The sequence below is a fragment of the Bufo gargarizans genome, chromosome 4 (assembly GCF_014858855.1).
Source record: "Bufo gargarizans isolate SCDJY-AF-19 chromosome 4, ASM1485885v1, whole genome shotgun sequence".
Taxonomy (NCBI): domain Eukaryota; kingdom Metazoa; phylum Chordata; class Amphibia; order Anura; family Bufonidae; genus Bufo; species Bufo gargarizans.
Window position 1 is genome coordinate 257,763,718 of NC_058083.1, and position 26,439 is coordinate 257,790,156.

The 26,439-nt window shown below is 40.6% G+C and overlaps 1 protein-coding gene across 1 annotated transcript in view; it reads right to left on the minus strand.

The window, feature by feature from the left end:
* The window catches only part of ASCC3 (activating signal cointegrator 1 complex subunit 3), a 670,136-nt gene that overhangs the window by 213,739 nt on the left and 429,958 nt on the right, over positions 1-26,439 (minus strand). Inside the window, exons 15-16 of the mRNA XM_044289192.1 lie at positions 7,598-7,789; positions 1,823-2,047 (exon numbers count right to left, since the gene is read on the minus strand). Coding sequence (XP_044145127.1) covers positions 1,823-2,047; positions 7,598-7,789 — 417 coding nt within the window. The remainder of the gene's footprint in view (positions 1-1,822; positions 2,048-7,597; positions 7,790-26,439) is intronic.

Consider the following 26,439-nt stretch of genomic DNA (forward strand, 5'->3'; position numbering starts at 1 on the left):
ACCTCCAAACATATCCCCATTTCCACCCCTCTGTCATGAGCATTTAATGTTCCGATGCTCTCCCTTACCCTGTGCTGTATTCCATTAGTAACATCAGAAGCCTCTGCCTAGCTTACCCATGGAAAGCCCAGTATGTCACTGGATCTTCAAAAAAGGCCCTTGCCCTGCGTGATTTAGCCCAGGGCAAGGGAGAGCATCAGAGCATGAAATGTCAGAGGGGCTGAGTGGGGGAAGTAGGGGATATGTCCAGGTTTTATTGTGGATTTATGCACATTTACTATTTTCATCTCGCCTGAGACTATTTTAGTAGCTACTTGCATTCTCCGTGTAATAATAATTATGGAGCATCTATTCTTAGGGCTATATGTTGTGCCAATGTTCTCTTATTGCTACTGCTAGAATTTTATGGATGAGGTACAGATGTCAGTTACCGGTTGGGGATGTGTCTCTATGCAGTCTGGCATTGGCAGCACTGATTGATTAGTGTCAGACTGTGCAGGGACACACGCCCAGCTGGTAACAACCACCGGTACCTATATTCAAAAACTTCTAGCAAGAATAGTAGAATGCGCCAAATTTATGATGACATATCTGGTCATAAATTAGGTGCATCCTCCCCCAGTCTGTGCGCCTAACCAGAAATCTGTGACAGCTCACAGCTGCCGTAGATTTCTGGCTTCATGTGTGGCAGAAAACTGTTTTGTTTGGGTGGCTCGCCATGCCCCAATCACCGCGAGGAGAGAATGGAGAAAAGTGGCAGATATGACCATTTTTTTTTAAAGTCGCAAATGCGACTTTTTAAGGCCACATTTATGTCACAAAGGAGATGATAAATCTCTCCCTTTGTGTCAACTTGGGTAAGGTTATCTTTGCCTAATATTAAAAGTAGTTTAGGACAGAGCATAGCTTGTCTAGCAGTAAGGAACTGTAAGCATGTCCTTTTCTCCCAAAGTTTTGATTTCACTTGCAGGCACATAAGGAATTTATTTGAATTTTTTTTTCTGATCAGTATTTCGCATTCCATGTGGGATTTCACCAAATCAAGATGATATTATGTTATGTGGTGCTAGTATTGAAAGGAACCTGTTAAATTGTACATGCAGTCCTATCTGACGGCAGCATATTAGAGAGCAGGAGGTGAGCAGATTGGTATATAGTTTGTTGGGGAAATATTCAGCATAACTTCCCTGCATTACTATGCATACAGAGATGGCTGTCAATCACTGGGTAGGACCGCCCACTGGACTCCTAAGTATAGAATGTATAAATTACACAGAATCTTTTCCCACAAAACTATATATCAATCTGCTCAGTTTCAAAATCATGTAGATAGAAGAAAACAGCTTTTATTGTTCCATTAAAACACAATCGATGTGGGTACAGCACAGCAAAACGCGTTTCGCACTTCCTGAGGCTTTCCTTGAGGCCGGAGGAAGCGCAGGAAGCTCGAAGAGGCTGTTGCCTTTTGCTATGCTGTACCCACATCCATCGTGTTTTAATGGAACAATAAAAACTGCTGAAAGAGTGCCGCTATCTACATGGTGTTGATTCAAGAGTTGAAGCTGCGGGTCAGCTGAGCACCACCAGAGATCACAAACAAATGTACGCAGGAGTAGTCCTTATATGCATATGGTCCACTCTGGGTAGTGCCAACCGCCTCTCTATATATTTGTGTATTTATTATGCTCATTTTCTACTGCTCTATAGACATTTTCAATATGACAGGTTCCCTTTAAACTCGTGTCTCTTTAAATAGTAATTTACTGCAGACAAAATAAATATAACATAAAATTGACATAAAACGGTTAGTTATTACAGTTACCTCTGCATTCAAATTGTCTCCTAGGCTTTCAAGAAACTGACTTTCAATCGGATTTTGCTGTGTAAGCAGTGTCAGGTAATGGCTGAGTTTATCATGGGTTGTAATGATGGTGCCTTCTCCAAATTTATCAAACTGTGGCCGTCCAGCTCGTCCAAAGATCTGCATAACATCTAGAATTCCCAGATCCACAAATGAACCTCGTTTGGCATCATATATCTGTGTCCCCTGTATTGAAGACATTAAGAGAACTTAACTGGTGCAAAACAAAGCAGTACGATTTTCCCTTTTAAAGTGCTTTATTGGTTTAGTTAAAAGCTATGAACACTTTTGGAGAAATGTTTTTATTATAGCTTTTTACTCACTTTGGGCTAAAAATCATATTTTCAATTGGTATTAAAGGTTTTGTCATAAAGGGTTAAGTTTTAGCCTAGCTGCGAGCATCTTGCTTTCATGTATAGCCCTCATCTCTGAGCTACTAACAGCTTATAAACACTTATTAAAGCAATATTCTTATCAGGAAGATAATAATTGAGCTATAGAGTTTATGAGGTTAGGAGATCAGAGATAAGCTTCACATGAGACTTCAGCTAAGTTGGGCAGCTGGTTTTTAGCCTTCTAAAGATGCACATTTGAAAACCAGCCATTTCAGGATTAGCTACAAAAAGAAGTGTGAACTTGCTATAGATGAATCTGGGAATCATCTCCAGTAGCATCGGGCATAAATCGCTTTGTTCATATGGAGACGACTACTGTACACCTACCTTACCTGAATATGCATACACAGTGATGCAAGCTATACTGTCCGCTGCTTCAGATGAACAAATGTACGTACATCAGATGCCACTGGGGATCAGTCTTGGACTAGTTTCCACTACAGGGGTTATCCTGCTTCTTGGTAACTGATGACCTCATCAGCATCTGATCTGTGAAGGTCCGAAACCCGGGACCCTCGCTGATCAGCTGTAGGAGAAAACCCTGATACTCTTGTGAATACCATGGCCTTCTCGCTACTTACCTTAGGGCAGTGAAGTTGCAATCATTGGTCACGTGGCCTAGGTGCCACTCACCCCCCAACTAAGTTCTCCTGCCACTGCTGCACCTCTGTGGTCTTCACGTGTCAACATGTGGTTTGACATGTCACTTGCTGTGGCAGGTGACCCAGTGGCATGAAGAATGAGGGACATGTCACCATTGTGGCCAGTCTTTGCCGAAGCGCCCAAGATGAGCCATGTCAAACTGGATGTTGACATGGGCAAACTGAAGAGATCAGTGGCAGCAGGAGCATAAAGAAGTCTGAACCTAGTGGCAGGGAGCGAGTAACATCCCTCCACAGGTCCTGCCACTTTAGGGGATGGGGAGGGAGGCAGTGCCTAAAAGGCCACTGTGGGCTAAATATCCCCTTTAAGGCAGATATAGACAGATTTGTTGTATTTGTAGGCTTGTATCAAGGACAGTGGGATTTGTTTTATATGCACTATAAACTGCGCTATAATATAGTCATGTAGTACTGTATATATGGCACTAATATATATGCACTGTGTCTGGCAAGGTTTGGTTATATGTAATACTTTATATTACAAGCATTCTTTCCTGCCGTTAGCCCCATTTCCTCACAGATTGTAAGCACTTGCAAGCAGGACCCTTATTCCTCTTGCTTGAATTGTTGATTAGTTTGTTACTTTATAATGCCTGATTTTGTCTGTACACTTAACCTCTCAGTTGTAAAATGGTATGCAATATGCTGGCGCTATAAAAAAAAAAACTAAAACATTATTACTATTACTTGGTATCACAGCAGAAATGTGGGACATTCTTTATGCTGAATAAATATATTCATTTTTTTCTTTTTTTTTTGGGGGGGGGGGGGGTATTCTAACTTTCTGCCTATTGCTATGGTGCCCTGAAGATCAGCTTAGCCTTGTCAAGTTCTATTAAAGAGATTTTCCCATCTCAACATTTGTGACACACGGCTAGGATATGCCACAAATGTCAGATAGGTGCAGGTCCTACCTCTGGGATCTGTTCCAATCTCCAGAACACAGACCCCTAAAGTGAAGGAGCACACACGATGTATCCATTTACTGCTATGTGATTGTGCTTAGCTACGTGCCAATAACAGTAACATATATACGTATACAAGACCGAAAAAAGACATTTGTCCATCGAGTTTGACCTGTTATCATGCAAGTTGATCCAGAAGATGGCAAAAATAAAAAGTGAGGTAGAAGCCAATTTTCCCCACTTAAGGGGAAAAAAAATTCCTTCCCAACTCCAATCAGAATAACTCCCTGGATCAACGACACCTCTAGTAGCTATAGCCTGTAATATTATTACACTCCAGAAATACATCCAGGCCCCTCTTGAACTCTTTTAGTGAACTCACCATCAGCACCTCCTCAGGCAGAGAGTTCCATAATCTCACTGCTCTACCATAAAGAATCCTTTTCTATGTTTGTATACAAACCTTCTTTCTCCAGACGCAGAGAATGTCCCCTTGAAACAGTCCTGGGGATAAATAGATGATGGGATAGATCTCTGTACTGTCCCCTGATATATTTATATATAGTAATTAGATCTCCCCTCAGTCGTCTTTTTTCTAAAGCGAATAACCCTAATGTTGATAATCTTTCAGGGTACTGTAGTCCTCCCATTTCAGATATTATTTTAGTTGCCCTCCTCTGAACCCTCTCCAGCTCTGCTATATCTGCCTTGTTCACAGGAGCCCAGTACTGTACACAGTTCTCCATGTGTGGTTTGAGTAGTGATTTGTAAAGTGGTAGAACTATGTTCTCATCATGGGCATCTATGCCCCTTTTTGATGCAACCCATTATATTATTGGCCTTGGCATCAGCTGCATGACACTGGTTTTTACAGCTTAGTTTGCTGTTCACTAAAATTCCTAGTGTTACCCAGTGTTTTACCATTTAGTATGTATGGGTGACTTGCATTATTCCTTCCCATGTGCATAACCTTACATTTGTCAGTGTTAAACCTCATCTGCCACTTATCTGCCCAAGCCCTTAATCTATCTAGATCTATCTGTAGCTTTATACTGTCCTCTTACGTGTTAATTACTTTACACAGTTTAGTGTCATCTGCAAAAATGTATATTTCACTGTGCAAGCCTTCTACAAAATCATTAATAAATATATTGAAGAGAATAGGGCCCAATACTAACCCCTGAGGTACTCCACTAGTGACAGTGACCCAATCTGAGTAGGTACTGTTAATAACCATGCTCTGTTTTCTATCACTGAGCCAGTTACTTACCCACAAACATACATTTTCTCCCAGTCCAAGCATTCTCATTTTATATACTAACCTTTTATGTGGTACAGTGTCAAATGCTTTGGAGAGGTCCAGATATACAACATCCCTTGATTCGCCGCTATTCAAGTCTAGAACTTACCTCCTTATAGAAACTGATTAAATGAGTTTGACATGACCGATCCCTCATAAAGCCATCCTGATATGGCATTATTTGCTTATTTTTCTTGAGGTACTCCAAGATAGCATCTCTTAGAAAACCTTCAAACAGTTTACCCACAACAGATGTTAAACTTACCGGCCTATAGTTTCCGGGCTCTGTTTTTGGACCCTTTTTGAATATTGGGACTACATTTGCTATGCGCCAATCCTGTGGAACACTGCCTGTCAGTATAGAGTACTTAAATATTAGAAATAAGGGTCTGGCTATGACATTACTTAATTCTCTTAGGATACAGGGGTGTATGCCATCTGGTCCTGGCGATTTGTCTATTTTAATCTTTTTAAGATGCCGCTGTACTTCTTCCTGGGTCAGACAGGGCACTTTTAATGAGGAATTAACTATTACATTCTGCATTTCATTTGACAGTTTATTTTCTAAAGTGAATATAGTGGAATTTTTTTTTTTTAATAGACTTGCTTTCTCCTCATCGCTCTCTGCTACTCCCCCCTCATTACTCTGTAGAGGGCCGACACCTTCAGATTTATACTTTTTATAATTTATATAATTGAAAAAAAATGTTAGGGTTAGTTATGCTCTGTTTGGCAATTAATCTCTCGGTCTATAGTTTGGCTGCTTTTATTTGTTTTTTACATATTCTATTTTTTTCCTTAAAGTTTTTCAGTGCTTCCTCGCTACCCTCCCGTTTAAGTGATTTAAATGCTTTATTTTTGTCATTTATTGCTTTCCTTACAGTTCTATTTATCCACATTGTTTTTTTTGTTCCTTAACCTTTTATTACAATAAGGTATGTACCTCTCACAATTAGATTTTAGGATGCTTTTAAAGATATCCCATTTTGTGGCGGTATTTTTATTTTTGAGGACTTTGTCCCAGTTAGTTAGACCTATGGCCTCTCTTAGTTGGCTAAATTTAGCTTTTTTGAAGTTTGGTATTTTTGTTCCTCCTGAAGAAACACTCTTTTGAATGATAATTGGAAGGTTTTTACTTTATGGTCACTATTTCCCAGGTGTCCCCCAACCTGCACATCTGTTGTTCTGTCAGGTCTATTGGTTAATACTAAGTCCAGTAAGGCCGTCCCTCTAGTCGGGTCCTGAAACAGTTGGGAAAGGTAACTGGTTTGGGCGATCCTTTCTAAACAGACTGTACATTACCTGCACAGTCATAGCTATCATCCAGCCATGTCTCGGTTATTCCCACTATGTCATAGTTCTCCTCTCACACCACTAATTCCAGTTCACCAGTTTTATTAGTCAGGATTCTGACATTAGTATACATACATTTAGGAGGTTTATGTATATTTTGTACCTTCCATTTCTCCCCCAGTCCCATTAACTTGCCCCTGGTCTCTATCTGCACTATCTTCCCATCCTATAACATAATTACCCTCCCCAGTCCCTAGTTTAAACATTCCTCCAACCTTCTAGCCATCTTCTCCCCCTAATGGAGAAACTGCGCCACCTCTCTAATCACTGTTGTGAGTTGGAGAGTTACAGCGCCCGCCTATTTTCAAAACTTCCATAGTGGTTGATTTTTGGGTGGCTGCACTCCCTTAGGTTCAGAAGCCTCACTGTGGCATATCCTAGCAATATCACAAAATGTTGAGAATGAGAAAACCCCTTTCAATGTCACAAAGTAGAAATAAATACATATAATATATCAACTATAAATGACTAACAGCGATGCAAAAAGTTAATGTGTTCCATAATAAAAATAAACATATCTATGCAAAAAAAGAAAGAATATAACCTGCAGAACCGGAACAAAAGACGACAAATCAGAGTAACATTTACATGTCCTCCTAGTCATGTCATATTAGCAACAGAACACAAGCGAGGGTGTGCTTTTAGTCAAGGCTTCAGAGCTGCTTCGAGGCCTCTGTTGCCCTATTCTGCAATTCCTAAGGCATGATTTGTCTTTTTACATGCAGACAAGTTGTAGGTTGCTATTCAATTAAATGGAGCACAAGAGGTCTAACCCAACAGGTCATTTGCATTGTGTACATCCCACGGCAAACTGCTGTTCCCCAGACTGTGCTTGTACCGAAGTGAACTGCCAGGTCTGGCTTCAGGTGATTTCTCTTGCTGCAGCTGGGGAATGGCAAGATACTGGGCAACGTTTTATTATATGACTTTATTATCCACTGATGAATAGTGAGCGGGAACGTACTATGAAAAACTCGCACGGTTATAAATCACAGCTGAATATGTGCCAGAAAGAACCTCGACGTATTAACAAAAAATGTATCACTGCTTCAATTGTTCTAATTTCTACTGCAGAATAAGAAGCAGACAATGTTATTCCGTTCTGCAGAATAATCTCTTACCTTAATGATAACAGCGTGAGCCGGGAGATTGACACCCCAGGCTAATGTGGCTGTACAAACCAGGACTTTGATATGTCCCTGAGAAAAGAGGTTCTCCACCATACTCCTATCTTGCCGCAGCATGCCTGCATGATGAATACTAAATCCATCTGGAAACAACTCTCTTAGCTGCTTATTTCTAGACCTTTGCACCTGTAGAAGACAAAAGCATTTGGTAAATGACTGATTAGTTCATAATGAGAAGACATTCATGTGTAGCGGAAATATGCAATCACAAAAACGACTAAGGCACCTTCTTTTGATATTCTAAATACTCCCATTGTTTGCACTGAAGCCGAACACAAAGTATCGAAACGGTAGACATCTCTGTTTCATACCTCACTACCAATCAATATTCTTGCCACATATTAATGTTGTACCACCGACTTCATGTAAAAGGTTATGCATCCTTTTAATTCTCGCATGCTGTCAAATTATGATATGATGACTGAGCTATGCAAGAAAATCCTGACAACTGAGAAAACTCACATAACTGAGATTAACAGTAACAATGCAGTGATTTTTCAGGTTGCCCTATTAATAAGAACTCAGAAAGATTGCAGTACTAGATCAATAATTCCTCCAGACGCTCAACATTGTGAGCATGTCAGAATATGGAGTCAGTCAATGTCAATGGACTGTAGAGCTTACTGAAAGGATGGCTAGGAAATTGGGTACAAGTGAAGTAAGAGGGACGCCTCCTGCTGTACACACATATATACAAGTATAGTAAATACAGCAGTGTCTGGAAGAGTACTGGAGGGGGTGTATATCTCACCCAGAATGCCCAGATGGATGAGGAAAAAAGAATCCAGAAAGGTGGGTTGTTTCAGCAAAGGGTAGTTTGATGAGGCACTTTTTTTTACATTGTATTATGGGCTGGATTTTTATGGAATGGCGACTGCTGCCTACCTGATTTTCACGATCCGGTGGTTGAGGCATTGGGGGTCGACTATCGTCTGCTTGTTGTATATCAATTACTCCCTGCATTTCATCTGCACATGTATACAGGGCCACATTCTCTCTCCACTTGGTGACATGAGATAAGAAAGGCGGTTATACAGTGCTGTTCCAGGTGTATCCTAGGAGCACAGTGGGGGCACCAGAGGGCCAGACACTGGTCTGCAGTATTCAATTATCCTTCAATGCCAGAGTGGTGAACAAAATTAACTCTTAATAGAGTAGTAAGGTAAAAAAAAGTGTACCAGGAAGTAAATAAAAAGTCTCTAAGTGACAAGCACAGACAGTATAAAATTTGTAATTGTAGTATAAAAAATTGTTATAATTAATATTTATAAATATATCTGGGGTCAGTACAGAGATCTATCCCATCATCTATTTATCCCCAGGACTGTGACTGTGACGAGGGGACATCCTCTGCGTCTGGAGAAAAGAAGGTTTGTACACAAACATAGAAGAGGATTCTTTACGGTAAGAGCAGTGAGACTATGGAACTCTCTGCCTGAGGAGGTGGTGATGGTGAGTACAATAAAGGAATTCAAGGGGGGCCTGGATGTATTTCTGGAGTGTAATAATATTACAGGTTAGAGCTACTAAAGAGGGGGCGTTGCTCCAGGAAGTTATTCTGATTGCCTGATTGGAGTCGGGAAGGAATTTTTTATTCTCCTAAAGTGGGGAAAATTGGCTTCTACCTCACAGTTGTTGTTTTTTGCATTCCTTTGGACCAATTTGCAGGATGACAGGCCAAACTGGATGGACAAATGTCTTTTTTCGGCCTTATGTACTATGTATTTTATACTGCAATTACTACTTTTATACTGACTATTTGTTTGCCACTTAGAGACTTTTTATTCACTTCCTGGTACACTTTTACCTTACTACTCTATTAAGAGTTAATTTTGTTCATCACTTTGGCATTGGACGATAATTGAATAATGCATACCAGTGTCTGGCCCTCTGGTGCCCCCACTGTGCTCCCAGGATTTACCTGGAACAGCACTGTATAACCACCTTTCTATCTCATCTCTTATCATTTCAGTAGTTCACTGGTGTGCACTAATGTTCATGGTTTGGGGAGCTGCCTTAGTCCCTTTGAGTCATCACATCTAGACCTTTCACTACCATTCATTGCAAATATCCATTGGCGCCTCATATGCTATTCCCTCGTTTGCCGTCCTACATCCCTGTTCACCCGACTCCTTTTTGTCTTATTATATCTTTTACTTGGTGACATGTGGTGTAGGGAATTCCATAGTAGAAGTACCTTACTTAGGAGAAGTATCCTGCACCTCTAATGATAAGATAATTACATAGAAGAGATTTTCTGGTTATATTCATCCTTGATGAGCATACCCATCTCCTTGGTAATTTTCATCTCTTTGGGATATCGTCTAGTATGGCACCTACAGCAGTATTAATATTCAGTATTCTATCCTCCATACCATATGTGTATATATTTATTAGTCCTTGTCGATGTGCTAAGAATTTACCACAAGGTGGAACAGGTATTAACATTTACTATGGATGTACCCACATCACTATATAGGGTGTATATGGAGGTGTTTTTTCTGTATCTTCAGGTAATGTCTGAATTTTGGATTGTTTTTTTTATCCTGTTAATGGCAGTGTTATATTTCTATTTTTATCCTTTATATTTATCCCCTGATGAACCAATAGTATTGGGGAAACACGTTAGGATTATAGAGATGACCTAATCTAATGGCCAATTAAATATATCTGACACTTGGTTGCTACTTTAGTCAGGATTATGCGATCCTGGAGATCTAACGGCCAATGAAAAATATCTGGCTGCTATCACTGTATGTGTTCACCTACATTTTTTGTTCTACTCGGCCAATTGTGAGATGTTGTCTAACAGCGACCTCTGTGCAATGCTGTTCCCCCACTCTTCACCGTGGCCCCGGGCTCCGTGCTCATCTGTGATCTCTACTTTCAGCCTCTGTTGCAGCTCTGGACTCTGCCTTTGCGGCTGGTATTGCCTATGTGGATTCCACTCCACAACTTCCATTTAACCTGAACACTGCTTGTACTCAGCTGCTGATGTGGCAGTACGCATCACTCCCTGGGCGGGGCTGAGTCATGTCATGTGATTTCGTTAACCTATCCTGGCTCTCCTGCAGGTATTTAAGTGGTTCGGCCCTCAGAGTCAAGGTCCTAATCTTGTGCTAAAGAGCTTGCTTACCCACTCCTGTTCCTGACTTCATATTTCGTTCCTGGACTTCGTTGCCGACTCGGATTGTCTGACCTTGTTCCTGTGCCGCCTTGCCCTGACCCATTGTTTGTTCTGACTACGTCTCTGCCTCTTCCTCCGGTTCCTGTCTTATTGCTCCTGGTAACGACCCTGCGTGCCTGACCACGTCTGTACTGTCGGTACCTTCACAGGTTTCTTCCTGGTCTGCCTGGACCACCTGACACTGACTGGTTTACGCTCTGGAGTAGCCCCTGGCAATTACGGTCAAGCCTATCCTCACCATCTGAGACTCTAGTGAAATCCGGGGAGTTGCTTAGTTACTCCCCTCCAGAGAATTGCTAGTCAGTGGCACAGTGGGTTCACATCCGCTGATCCTTGACATGTTGGACACAGTTTTAGACGTATTCTTTAATTATGTACAAGACTGTGTACTTATCACAATAAAGAAAATAGGCTTGATAGTTCGGCACAATTTTAAAGATATATATGTACTTTTTATTAAAGTTTTGTTAAATTATTTTAATTATCAATTACAGTTATTTTATGATATTTCTGTGAGCATGGAGATACCATTCATAGTTAGAGACAAACACTAAGTGAACCCTTGAATTTTAAAACCTTTAATTATTCATTTAGCCACAATTACCTATACTAAACCATTCCTGTAGATGCAAATACGACTGTCTAAGTCAGATTCTTGACCTTAAACCCATTCAGATGCTGCGGCAGCGCACAGAAGGTATCTGAAAAATACTGATGACCTGAGATACATTTGCAGGGAGGAATGGTCTAAAATTCCTCAACATTGTGCAAATCTTATTTGTAGCTACAGGAAATATTTAGTGGAGGTAATTGCTAGTAAAAGGGGATCTACTAGTGGAAGGTTACTTAATGTGTTCAATAAAGCAAATAACGATGTGTTTGTTTGTGTGCTATTAGCTTGGCTACATCGTGCTTTTTTATCATTGTGACTTAGAAAACCATCAGCTCGCATTGTCTTAGTGATGAATGCAGAAATCCAAGTAATTCCAAAAGGTTCATGTACTGTACTTTATCTTACACCTTACACCTCCCATTGTCAAATTCGATCATTGTTTTGTAAAGAAAATATCTTCATCCTATTGACAAATCTCTGCATGAATAGTAGCATGTAAAGCCAGCCTAGACATAATATACAGACATTGAAAGCACAAGACACATAATAATTAATAGGTCCTGGTCTATTACGTGCCACATCCTTCCACTTATAAAGTACATTGGCCATTGATTTGTAAAGAAACACAGATGCCAGATTTCAATATTCTACACTGTCCAGAAGTAATCGAAAAAACAATGCATTAACATTTCTTGGCAGAATCTTGGAAGATATTCATTGTAGCATGAATTCCCAATTTATGTGCGAGATTAACACAAAACTATAGGCAATCTATTAAGGGTGTTTGGGGGCTGCAGAAGTCCTTCTAATTTGCTGAACTGAGCTCAGAGTAACTGCCCGGTATCTTTATCAAGGCAACAAGGTGGAATAACACGACAGCAATGCACACTCACCGCAGCAGTTATTCTGCCTAACGTTTAATAATTAGCAAATATGTGTAAAACTATGTGCTGCTTAGTGCATGCTAATAATTTTGAACAGAAATATGTCGCATAGATCTTGAAGCTAAATGAGAGGACAAAGCACAGGATTTGGAGGAATCTGCTGATGCACGTTTGTCCATAGGAAGTACACTCAATCCTTTTGACGGTGGAGCAAATCGCTACAAAAAAGTGGCCGCAGTACTGAATACTGCAGTAAGATTCACAGGATTCCTTGTAGATGGCAAACCGCTTGCTGTAATCATCTAGACAACAATGCGGTGAAACCAGAGAAGCTCAGCAGCATACAATCAGTTCTACTAGCAAACGGAGTCGCATGCTTGGGAGACATTGATAGTAACAATTATTCATTATCTTCCTCACTCTGCATATCTACTACGAATTGTGCCGAGATAAGTGCAGGCTGAAAGCAACTGGCTGACATGGTTTTAAAGGGTTTCTGTCACCTGAAAAATGGGTATTAAGCTGGCTGACATCACCGATGTGCTAATCTCAGCTGAACATAACTATATTTGTGCCATCTCACTGCCTAAAGCCTTTATTAAGAAAAACTAACTTTTACAATATGCTAATTAGCCTCTAGGAGCAGGGGGGTAGCGCTTTGCATCTGCTCCTAGAGGCTCCGTTTGCCCACCTCTTAACGCCCTTCTTATCTTGATTGACAGGACCTGGGCAGTGCTGCTCTCCTCCCGTCGGTTATGTCCGCAGTGTAAATCTCGCGCCGTTCAGTATTCGGCGCAGGCACAGTGAGGAAGCCAGCAGCTGCTGAGCGTCGCAAGATTTACACTGCAGACACGGCCGGCGGGAGGAGAGATGCTGCAAATATATTGTAAATCACACACATATAGAGCATGTGTTTTGTATAATTGGATTTTTTTTTACATAACATCGATATAGGGTTTACAGTAGCTACAGTAGTAACATTAAGATTACACAAAATACTTTTGTCTCTTTGACTTTTTGAACTTTTAAAATGTACCTGTCATTTCAGGTAACTTTTCAGCCATTTTGTGTTTGTGGGGAGTATCACTACGTTTGATTACAATTATGATGTCTCCTGTAAACAGAACACAAAGAGAAAAGGAGATCCAGTTCCCCTGTCTATCTGTGGCACACTTTTAGAAGTGGCAGCAGCATGGAGTACAGCTGTATGAATGCAGCACTGGAGTGAGTCAGTAAAACACATACTTGAGCCACAAGTGTTTCTTCAGGATTAGGTTGCATGCTGCCATAGATGTTTATGTATAGGAGGGGGCAGTCCTGTAGTAACAGAAAGAGAGAGACACAGACTAAGGCAGGGGTAGGCAACCTCCGGCTCCCAGCTGTTGTGAAACTACAACTCCCAGTATGCATACTTGCTCTGCTCTTCTAAGAACTCTCATAGAAATGAATGGAGCATGCTGGGAATTGTAGTTTCACAACAGCTGGGAGCCAGAGGTTGCCTACCCCTGGACTAAGGGGACATTCACATGATGGATCCACAAAATACAGATGATATCCCAGTTACCCCTGTGTTGTCACTTTTCTTTCTTTTTGTGGACCCACCGACGTGGTCAGCATTTGCAGTCCAGTTCTTTGTTTTGCGGAATGGACATACAGATGCGGAAAGAACACGGAAAATATCCATATGCTTTCCGCATCCGTATGTCCATTCCACAAAAGATAGAATGCATCCTATACTTGCAAAACGCGGTTCACAGACAGTTCATCATCCGTATTTTGCAGACTGTAAAATACATACGGTCGTGTGAATGTTCCATTTTTCTGTGTTTCTCTCTTTCTGGTACTGCAGCACTGCTCTACCCTCTTCATAAACGTCTATGAGCATCATGTAACCTAATCCCTCAGCAAGCTGATAGTCCCCTTTCATCTCTTAAAATGGATTTTATCAATGGACTGAGGTTGAACAATAAAAATGAAAAAACCGAGACAGCACGTCCAAACTTGTGGAATTTAATCCAGATGCAACGTTTCGGCTTAAGGAAGCCTTTGTCAAGCTTGACAAAGGCTTCGCTAAGCCAAAACGTTTTTCATCTTTATTGTTCACACTACCTTTGGGGGATTTTACCACCCCCTTGAAGACGAGCACCTACTACTCTTATACTGCTTATAGTGCTGTTCATCCTCGATTTTATGCAACTGGACTGAGGCTGAATGATCAGTTCAGGAGGCAGGGGGAGAAGAAGTGGTTCATAAGGGGATAAAAAAAATTATTTTCTCTAGAAATATTACAAAATGCGTTACAATCATTTGCACTATTGATTTATGCAATGTTTCTGGAAACTACAGTACCAATTTAAAAGAAATCTTTTTTGCATAATTCGCCATGACACATGCTCCCAGTCTTTTAGAAACACATGTAAAAATTTATATGCAATAGTTAACAATCATAACATTAATTAGCAGGAACAGAAGAGTGGAAAATCGCAAGATTGCTAAGCAATATCACTGCAATTGAAGCACTGTCCTACAATTAATTAAAAATAGAAGTTCAAGCACTGGAGAGATCTCTCGGGGATGGTCAGAAGTGGAACCAAAAATTGAAAGACTACTAATAATAGTCAGTACAAAAATAAGGTCAACATCAGATATCAAGAAGACTTACTGCTGTGCAAAGAGGTAACTCCCAGAGAAAGAGAACCGTCTTGCTAGTGTCACCTACTGGAAGTGGCACTGTGGCACCCAATATTAGTCTATGTTGAACTTTTCAACAAGCCTTGGAACATGACATGGGAAAATAGCCAAGCTTGGTGAAATGTATAGTAGTGACAGAAGATTTATTTCCCTACCATAATTTGTCAGTTATCAGACTGCTTCACATCTGGTCATTGCAAAATCACTTAGAGCAAACTGAATGCAATGAGGTTTACAAAACTTCTACCCAGGGATCCTACTTTTTTGCCTGAACATTATTATTTTTTGTCTTTTTCCAAGGTTTATTTTCTTATAAATTTTTTTTAAAAATAAATGCAATTTTAGGAATTCTACAGGTAAAACGGAATTTTGAAAAAGTGTGCAGAAAATTTGCGTGGGTTAATGTCAAGTACTTAAAAAGTCTAGCCTTTTCATTGAGATTTCAGTCACATATCAGGTTGTAGAGTTGATCTAAGGAAAATTAAACTAAAAGTTCAAGTTGCCACCACATGATGAAGCACTCGGTAACAGCACAAATACTAACATAGCAGATTTCTGATTGCACTAAAAAATTGTACTGCCCACTTTTATAGCTTGAGAGCGGTCATGGTCCGAGTGTTTTCAAGACATCTAGGAAATATATTGGGATATCTGATTTCATGTAAACTTAATATTTTAGGTTTTGTTCTAGAGGAAAACTAATGGTTGCTCAGCAACTAAATATCTCACATCTCTGTTCTAAGAAATGGACATCTGATTATAATAGAGTAAGGCATGGAGGAAGTTCAATCAATGCACATTACTGTTAGCATTTTACTTGAAAGTGCCATTAAAGGGGGTATTTTGGTTATAGAAAGCTATCCTCTAATCACAGTGCTGTTGTAATCGTCTACCTCCAGTGCTCCCTTAGAAAATAAGAGCATAGGCGCACATTTCTAACCAGCCGTTCCATCCATTTCAAGGGGGCTCCAAGGGATACAGGGCCCTTGTTCTTGTGATCGGTGGGGGTCCCAGTGGTAGGACCTCCACTCATCTGATAGTTATTCCTTATCCTGTGATTGGGAGATGACAAAGCAAAAGAAAGACTTGCTCAAGAGGGCTCACAATCTACAAGGGAAGGAGGAAAAAGGTAGATGAGGGCATAAGCAGCCCAGATGGTAATGTAGTGGCAGCAGGGTTACTGTAGCCTTTTCTGAAGAGGTGGGTTTGAAAGGTTTCGAAAGTGAAGGCAAGTCTGCTCAGTTGAGGTTACAAGGTTGGCTAAATAAATATTTTCTGATAATTGAAGGCGGATTCCAAAAGTTTAATACTGATATTTTATCACCAGGTGAGGGTCTAACTCCCGGCACCCGTCCCCCCGATTGAGCTGTTTAAAGTGGCCGTGATGGATGCTGAGGTCTCTTCCTAGGCTAGTGATGTCATGTTCATTGGTGACATGACCTAGGCGCAGCTCAGTCCCATTTAACTGCATGGTCCTGGGTTGCAATACCAAGCACAACCACTATTTAATCTATGGCGCCGGGCTTGCTAAGATGTGTGGAAGCACAGCATTCTGCCTCTACAAAGGGCTGATTGACAGTTGCAGAGTGTCGGATCTCCACCAATCAGCTACTGGATGACCTATCCTGAGGATAGGCCATCAATATTAAACTATTGGAAAACCTTTTTTAAATTTATGAGGTTGCTAAATTATGTTAAGCAGTTACAAGCACACTGCACACACCAACAACACAAAGTTCCATTCAACCATTTTCTTTTACAATACTATAGCTATTTTTATTACAGGTGATTCATAAACTGTCTGGTTACACAAAGCAAAGAGGAGGAAAGATAAATAATATGCTCTTAGCATTTAACACATGTATCTCAACAGAATCAAAACCACAAGACTATTCTTATTGCCAAGCAGACTGTAGACATGAAAGCATGCATGCAAAATAGAAAAAACAAAAAACCTTTCAATTATAACCTCTCTACTCTTTATAGATTACAATATTCACAAAGCAGATAATATGAAGTCAAAATGTGACAAAAAATGATAGGTGCAATGATCTAAGAAAAGGAAATGTGCAAAACCAACTGCAGGTGAGAATTCATTCAAAAACTGAAATAATAAAGACAAAGGAAGCCTATAGCTATTACCAAGAACTTCTCAAAGCACCCTGATTATTATAGGCTACGAGAAAGGAGAGTAATGGGGACATATCACTAATTCTACAACGTTTAATTATATTCAAGGTTTATAATAATATTCCCCAATTCTGAATATTGCCAAATATGCGGTACTTCTAGCATGTATAACATGCATGGCCATGGTCCACTACACTTTGAACGGAGCTGTGCTTCCTGCTCCATTTGAAGTGCTAGTTCCAGGGACAGAGGCTGATCATGGGGCTACTACATTTCAGACCCTCACAGATTGGATATTAATGATCGATCCTGGAAAACCACTTTAATGTGCTGCATTCCTTATATGACGGGATTTCCTATGGGGCTATACAGCCCTTGGGTCCACATCATTGGCACCGCACATTCTGCAAAAGCCATGAAACACAAATGACATGTCAGAGCTGGCTCAGGGCTTGAAACATTTTAGAAAAGTCTGTAGTACTAAAGACATCATGAACCATGCAACCTTTGAAAATTCTGGCTACTAAAACCTCTATAAGGATCTATTCACACTGCATTTGCAGGATATGTCAGAGTATATGTCGGTGGGGAGGGCAAGATTTCATGATTTGTACCTCTGATATATTCTGCTATATTAGCATATGCCGTCCACAGGCCGTCCCATTTTTTATTCCCTGCAATAGTGCATCAGTTGTATACCAGTATAAGGGTGGCTGCATACCACTGCAGCCAATCATACAATGTATTATAAAGCAGTCAGCCTGTAGCCACCACTGGCATCCAGAGCTTTCCCATAGAGCTTCTTCTCTAACTTCTATGGGGTAAGTGGTTGCTACGATTTAGGAAAACTGGACCATGGGACTCCAGATCTCCCCTCATGCGTTTATAGCATGCACTGTGGATATTCCCTAAATGTTTAAGATGGAAATCACACTTCAATATCAGAATTCTTACACAAACATGGAGTTATTCAGGCAATAGGAATAAATTAGAGATCTGCTATTTATCTAAAAGTGCTGTGAAAAACAGAACCCAAAACGAGGCGCCCATGGTGTAGTATGTTAGGAGAGCTCATCTGAGGTGGTTGTGCAGATAGGCACCATTCTATGGATGGGAATGAGGTGTTGAAACGGCTGCTGTGTATCCCGGTGTCCTCAGGCCAGAAGAAACGGCTCATTGAGCAATTAACAAAAGTGGAAGCAAGCTGAGACAGTGCAGTTGGATCGCACTGCTGATAAATTCACACTGTAGATAAGTTCTAGCATACCAGTTTACTGGGACAGTGTGTTTCTGGAGAGGAACATTCCCTGCATCAGGTCCAGTTCACCATAAAATGCTGAATTGGACTTGATGAAGGGAGTGTTCTGCTCCAAAAACTCATTGTTACAATAAACTGGACTGTGAACTTATCTACAGTGGAAATTAATTGGCAGTGCGATCTAACTGCACAAGCCCAATGTTGTTCATTTATCTTAAAGGAAACCTCAAATTTAAGGCCTGAGGCTATGCCCAAAAGTCATGTACAATGAAATGTACTAGGCAATACGATGTGTCAAATGACTGAGGCCAGATATGTCCTTGCACTACATGGTACCTGAAATATTGTAAAATGTCCCAAATGCTCTAATAATACGTATTCTAATATACTTTCTTTATGAATTTTTAATAGAGATATTCTCCCCTAAAGAGAACCTTTCCCTGTGCGCTTTAAATTAACTTTTCTCCGTGGTGTAGGGAGTCTACACTTTATCAATAGGGTCACAGAGCTCGGAGTACGGGCAGGAGCACATATTGCTCTTTCTGCAGGAGCCAACTCCGCTCAGCTAATCCTGGCATAGCACATGGTTACAGGGTACCCATGTGCTATGCCAGCATTTAGTAAACCTCAGGGGGGCAAAGGCAGGAGCAGCCATCTGTGCTTCTGCCTGTACGCCATTCTCCAAGTGTAGACTCATACACAGCTGAGAAGTCAGCGGTGTGAAGAAAAGTGAATTTAAAGCGGACAGGGAAAGGTGCACTTTAGGGGGGAATATCAGTGATGGCCAGTTCGCATGCGAACATATGCGGGTGCCATCTTTTTTCACAAGTCTGGTGAGGCACAGGTAAACCCTTACCTGTGCCACGAGCCGGTCTGAAAACAAATGCGGTCACCGGGAGCAGGCAGTTCCGAGAACAGCCCCCGGAGGATAAAGACCGGACTTGTTTTCAGACCGGCTCGCGCACAGGCACAAGTAAGGGCTTACCTGTGCCTCGCCAGACTTGCGAAAAAAGATGGCAGCCCGCATAAATTCGCGGGCGAACAATGCAAACTGATCTCTATTCAAAATTCAAAATCCATAAATAAAGTATATTAGAAAAAGTATTATCAGGGCATTTGGGACACTTTACAAAAATAAATTAATTAAAAGTTCAGTTACTCTTTAATAACATTGTGCTTTCTACGCACCTTGGATGTATTATTTTCCTTTATTGTTTTATTATTAAGAATAATATGTTACATTAACGAAATAGTTCAACAATGATGAGACAAGCTGGTTGTCACATAGGTTACAAAACATAAGTTCATCATATCAGTCGTGCTTCATATGCCATTTTTACATTTAAGTGGGTCAAAGTGACCTGGCATTTATTTGATAATACAGTACAATGCTTCAGCTCATGTATAAAGAATATGGTGTGCTAGGCAGTTCCTTATCATTCTAAGGGTAGGTCACCACAAACTGATTAAGTTTGCACTTTAAACGTCTTTCCATTTAAATATAAACTAATCTCCTCATTGAAATACAAAATATTATTAATGCTTAAGATTAATTTACCCAGGTTAAAAGAAAAAATATATATATCACACAAATCATAATTTAACGATGACATTGTGTTCACGTCTTTCCATTTTTTAAATGTCAAGACTGACAAAAAGGCAGGTAAAGAACATAAGTACAGGGATAGAACGTAGATATTAAGTGAAAGCCCCAAAATATGCACTACAATAAATATTAGAGTAGACACCTAGTGTTGCTTACCTAAATGAGAAAATAATCATTGTCTTTGGTCCAATTAGTGAGGTAAAAAAAAGTTCACAAAAAAAATGTATAATTTATGTTTTTCTCGCTAAAGCTCTCCACACACATTAGTGTATTGTTGGCTAAACTTGCTGTTCTCAGTGGTTGGGCCAGCATTTTATGTGGGGAGTTACCTACTCTCTGCTGACAGATGATGTTGGGGGAGATGAGGACTGTATAAAATGATTATTTTCACCTGATATTTTGCTTCTCCCGGGAGATAAACTGCCGGCAGAGGCTTTCTACCCCGTGCCTTCCCCCCCCAATTAAAAACACATACACATTTAGTCGAGCAGACTGGGGGAGCTGTGAGGGAGTCAGGAGAGATAGATAAAAAAAAACGCTAGTGCCTCCGGTGCTTACTCACACAAGAAAAATCTGTGCACCTGTTTTGGGAAGGCCCCTTTGCACATAATTTGTTGGATCTTACATATCCCCTGCATTTTAGTCCGCCTCTCATCTCCCTGTATGTGCTGTCTATAAGACAAACAGTTTTTTGCTCATAGCAACCAATCACAACAAAGCTTTAATTTTTTCCCATATCAGCCAATTACATTACAGCTTTTATAATAATAAACGTAGAAACGTCAGCGATTATGACGCAAGAAAAGGATTTTTTAATTGGTGTTGCGGCTGTATACAAAGTGACGTTTCGGCCACACATTGGCCTTCATCAGACTTTTGCTGCTTTGTTAGATGAATATCCAAGTTGCGGTGTCAGGACAGAAGTGCAATAGCACTGAATAGGAAGCGCTTCCTATTCAGTGCTATTGCACTTCTCTCGCCTCCATGGGGGCTTGTTTTTCTCATATACTAATTTGGTTATGTGATCACCTTTGGTGTCTATTTTAATCATCTTTTTTTCTTTTTTACATTTAGAATTCTTGGGATCCGAAAGGGATTCAGCTATTCATCAAGCTATTTTCACGGTGGAGGAGAATGGTGGCAATCGTCTGGGCGGTTTAGGTTCGGAACAAGAGAATGGGGTTGGAATCATGGCTTCACACTTAAAAGAAAAATGGATAAGTCGTGAATGGAGGAAGCTAAGGCTATAGGAGATGTATAGGGAGTGGAAGTGGAATGTGGGGATGCGGGGTGTGGACAACACTCTGTAAACCTATGACCCTTTTGGTGTATGGGGGTGATCACTGAAGTGGTGCATCCTCATATACCGCACCCCCTTTTCTCCATTCAATATATGTTATGTCCCCTTTAGGACTATTATCCTCCGATATTCATGATTTGACCTCTTGACTTAAGTATTTAACATAATTGTCTATAAATAATCGTGTGGATAGTATCTACAACCCGATCATTCTCTATCTATATTTTTTTCCCGACACAGGTCTTATTGCCGTGCTCTAACTGATCCTGGAGATGGCGAGGCGTTGAGGGTAAGCGCTTCCTGGTTGTCAGGCAATGGTTCATGTGACTTAGTCATGTGACCGGGAGGCCGAACAGGAAGACGCTGCTCTCCGGATCGTCACGCTTCGGGGGAGGTGCCAGGTTGCCGGTGTGCGCATCAGGACCTACGTCACTTGTAGGCGCGGTCTCTGTTTGTATACACCGGTTTCCAGGATACCGGGCATGCGCGGTGGGACCTCAGGGACGCCGGGACGGCTGCCATCATGATACGCCACTATGTAAGTTAGTATGTTTTTTTTTTAATCATGCGGCTATCGACCGCGTAATTAGCACTTTCAGGTGACCACCATAATTAAAGCACAAGGCACTTTATGAACCAGACAGTGTTTATTTGTGAACTTTGAAAATCTATGAAATTCACTGTGTATGTGATTGTGACACGTGTTATGTAATTGAATCCACATATGAGTATGATTTTTTTTTTATGTAATTCACGTTTTTATACATTATTGAATATGTTATTGCCAATCACCTTGTTAATTGACTCACTAAGCATTGTGGGTATAAATTGAGATGTTGAGACACCAATTGTTATGCTTGAGAAAGACTGCAATGAGCAGTTGAAACGTTGCACAGGGGAAATAAAGCGGGCCATTTTTTCACTTTATCTTGGAGTGCTGCCTCTTCTTTGAGACATCTACTTTTATATGTATATAGATCTATTATGTGATTATATGTATAAACTAAGCAGCAGTCTCCAGACTAGTTGCAGACTCCAATGTGCAATAATAAACTGTTCACCATATGGAAAGCTTATCACAAGACTGCAGCAGCAATATCATCCATGGGGACATCAAGTCTATAGGCCGCAATTTATGTTGTAGATATCTGCAACGGATTGCAAAGGGTGAAATCTGCAGCATTTCCAAAACAAAATAAATTTGGTGTGGCTTATCTCACCGAAGATTACAGCCAGATCTATTGGAACACATTCTTACAGTCATCGATGAGCAATGTCAGGCTTCACCTTGCTATAGGCATAGATATCTATACTTCAAATGTAAAAAACAAATGTGTCATTCCGTGGATGAAGGAAAGAAAGAAAGAAAAAAAAAAGAAAGAAAGAAAGAGAGAGAAAAAAGAAAATTAAGAAAGAAAGAAAGGTTGCTCCTGTGCAATCAAAATTACAAAAAATCCCTCTCTGACATGGTCTTGCAGGTTGCGAGATTGTTATTAAATGATTTGATCTGATCAGATCCTTGTCAAGCTTTTTCACCGCTTGAAAATACTTCTGTGGCAATTTATCTTAAATGTCCCTGAGTGCCTGGAGGTGTACTGAGGTATATAAGGTCTGCTACCAGAGTCCTAATTAAAATTGATTTTTTCCCCATATCCCAGAGGTTTCTTATATGCCAAATAGTTGACCTTTTTCTGACATGTACACATGCATGATCTGCAAACAGTGATACCTGGCCGCACTGACTCCAAGACACTAACAGAATCTCAAAGTTAAGCTTTTAGAAAACTAAAGTGCACCTAAACCTTCACACACACCTCTGATGTGGCCTGCAGGCTATTAGCAGAGCGGTCACAGGCCAGGAGCTCCCAGATCACATCACTGCACCCGTTCTGCTAAAGCCTCAAATGCTATGGATTTTACCAGGGAACCAGTGGTTTCAGTAACAGACTAAAATACATGTTAGCTGTTATGTCTAAAAACACTTCCAGACCCATGTATGTCAGCCAAGCTTTAGAAGAGCAGGGCTGGTAAGGTAGGCGCAGGGATGCCGCTCCGGCCTGTACAGCGCTGAGTGCGACCAGAGGGGAATCTGTACTCCCAATACACAGCAGAGTACGGATTCTAAAGCGCAATAGGCACCCGAATTCATACACCTATTTTGCTCGGAAAAGTAAAAAAATAATAAAGTACATAAAAATATATATATTTCCATCACATTTAGAACAGGTTTTAATAAACTGGGTGTGAAGGTTTAGGTTCACTTTAATGTTAACCTTGACTGAGCTTGATTTATTATTAAAACCTTAGACTTTATGGAAGCGTCACTCCTATTCCCTTGCATGCTAGAGCATTTTCATGTACTTCTACGAGCCGTTATAGTAGGTCGAGGAGCTAGTGAATGCATTACTTTCAGACTCAAAACCGCAGTGCACATGGGAATTGCGACAAGTATCAACCATAACCATCAGCATCAGGAGACACACTGAGATTCATCTCTTAATTTCTAAGTACAGCCTCTTACATAAATGAGAATCTGTTAATGTTTGGTTTTAATTTACATTATTTAGTGGATGTTGGGAGGCTGGGAAGCTGGAGTCAAACTTTGTAAAATCTGCTAATTTACTTGTACGGTGATCACTGTGCTTGCAAATTACAGCTGACACTATGTTAAAGGAACACTGCCATCAGAAAGGGGTATTTTTTAAATTCAATATTCATAGAAACGACTTAAAAATTGTGGTTTTCTTTTTTCATTTCAAATGATAAAATAAATAAATTGCAAAACAAAAATGACTGGGAGCTGCTACTTCAAAACTGTTAAAGGGTTTATTTAATTGCAAAATTAGACAACACATTTCTGAGATGTCTCATTCCTCAGGTATAAATATCTTGTATTTGTGGAAGGGAACAGCATGTTTCCAAAATGAAAGAGGTTGTCCTGTTCCATAATCAAAATTCTTATGTGCTCCTAACAACCCTCACCATGCATACATATTCCCCAATACCTGGTTTTCATGCCTGTGCTTTCCTTCCCCTGTCTGGGCATCAGACTGTCCTGGCAGATCTGTTTGCATTCACCGCTTCCTGTTTATATGGCTGCTCTGCAGTATGATGAGTCACAGGCTGACCCTACCCTCACGCTAATCAGACTGCAAGAGCCATGCCTACTACACCTACTGCGGCCATCTTAATATACCCACACAAGACCTCTGTGAGGCTAATCCTTAGTTTCTAAATAACAACACAGGCTGTTCCGTCCGCATCTAGGAATGTAATAAACAGCAGGAATCAGCAAGCACATCAAAATATATCTGTATCTAATCCTATCATGTACAATACAATCTGCTTAGCCAGATACATAGCCTGTTGCGTACGATACTGCCTGATAATCTGTGTATCTAATGCTATCTTGTATGATACTGTCTGGCATGGTGTGTATCTAAGCTTATGTCAGATACTGTCTACAGTGCCTCTATGTTTTGCACACCCATATGTCAGTTCTGCAAAAGACAGAACATCTCCTATGCTAGTCCTCAAAATGTGGACCTCAAACCCATAGAAGTCAATGAAACTGTAAAAAAAATTAAAAAAAAATGTGGCTCAGACGTGCACAGTATCCTCCATTTATTGTATCCGTAACTTGCAGACTGCAAAACAGACAAGGTTGTGTGCATGAGGCCTAATCCCATCTTTTTTAGTACTGGCTGCTGTAGTGTTTTTCCTGGCCTATCATGACCACTATCAGCTCGGGAAACATGGTCTGTGTGCAGGCCACAACTCTGAGGCCGACCATACTCTCCTGACCCAAACTGACTATACCACATTAATATAGGATATAGCCATTCTCTATCTGATTGGGGGGTATATACACATGATTATGTTAGTATATTACAATTTCCCCGAACACAGATAAAGACTGGCTGTATCATATATTACTATCATACAATCAGTGTGAGTCAGGGAAGCCACAGTCGGCCTAGAAAATGTTGCAGACACATGGACCATGATTCCACAGCGCTCCCATAACAGTGACATCCACAGCACCCCCAAGTGCCATCCATAGTGCACCCCAGTGACTTGCACAGCATAACGACAACACAGAGGCTGAACGTTATGCTGTAATTCATACACAATTGCTTACATTGCACTGCACATGAGTCAGGACAGGCTTCACACAGAAGCCTGTACAATGAGTAGACGGCCGACGGTCCCAGCGCCTACGTACTAGTGTACAGGCATCAAAACCAAGAAAGGCCAGAAGGAGACTGAGGTCAGCAATGACGCATTGTCTCCTGCAGAAGAGAAGACAGCAAGGGACAGGAAGAACTGAAAATGCAGACAGAGGGGTCAGGTGAAGAGGATTCAAGTAATGCTGATGCTGGCTGATGGCTGTCCTTATCTTCTGTCCACAGGTTAGATTCAGGTCCCAATTTTTAGGATTAGCCGTAAAACTCTTTTAAATGCACTGCCATTTTTTTTTAAACAACCTTTTAACAGTCTTGAAGTAACATGCACAGTCATCCTACTTTTTCTATCTTGTAATGTGCTGCAGAATTGGTTGGCCCGATATACCGTATATATAAAAAAAAAGTTAACTTTAAAAATCTCTCTCTTGGGGTCATGCAGAAGATAGCTGCAGCTCCACCTGCAGGCTATCAAATTATTTATCCACACAAGCACTTTCCAGAGTTGTGCCTCTGGGACCCGTGGGAAGTCTAGCAGGAGCAAGAGACAAACTTCACCGGAGAATATCTACAAACTAACAGCAGAGTTGTGCCTGGCATTAGGACAACTACCTCTGGTGAGCACATATATATAGCATTCATTTGATCTTTTTAAAAGGTTTTTGTATGATGGAGAGCCCCTCTTTGCCTTCTTTTTCTTTTGGCAGTACAATTCCAATGAAAAGTGAATACAAAATATTGTCTTTCTGTAGCAGTCATCACAAATGATAGGACCTGCAAAACAGATAGGGAATCCATTACCAGTTTACTGCTGCTGTGAGGGAATATGTAATCTAAAGGGTAATTGTCATAACAGTAGGTGTAGCATTAAGATAACGGTATGAAAGCTCTGTTCTCTTGATAGGCCTAGATAAACATGCCCA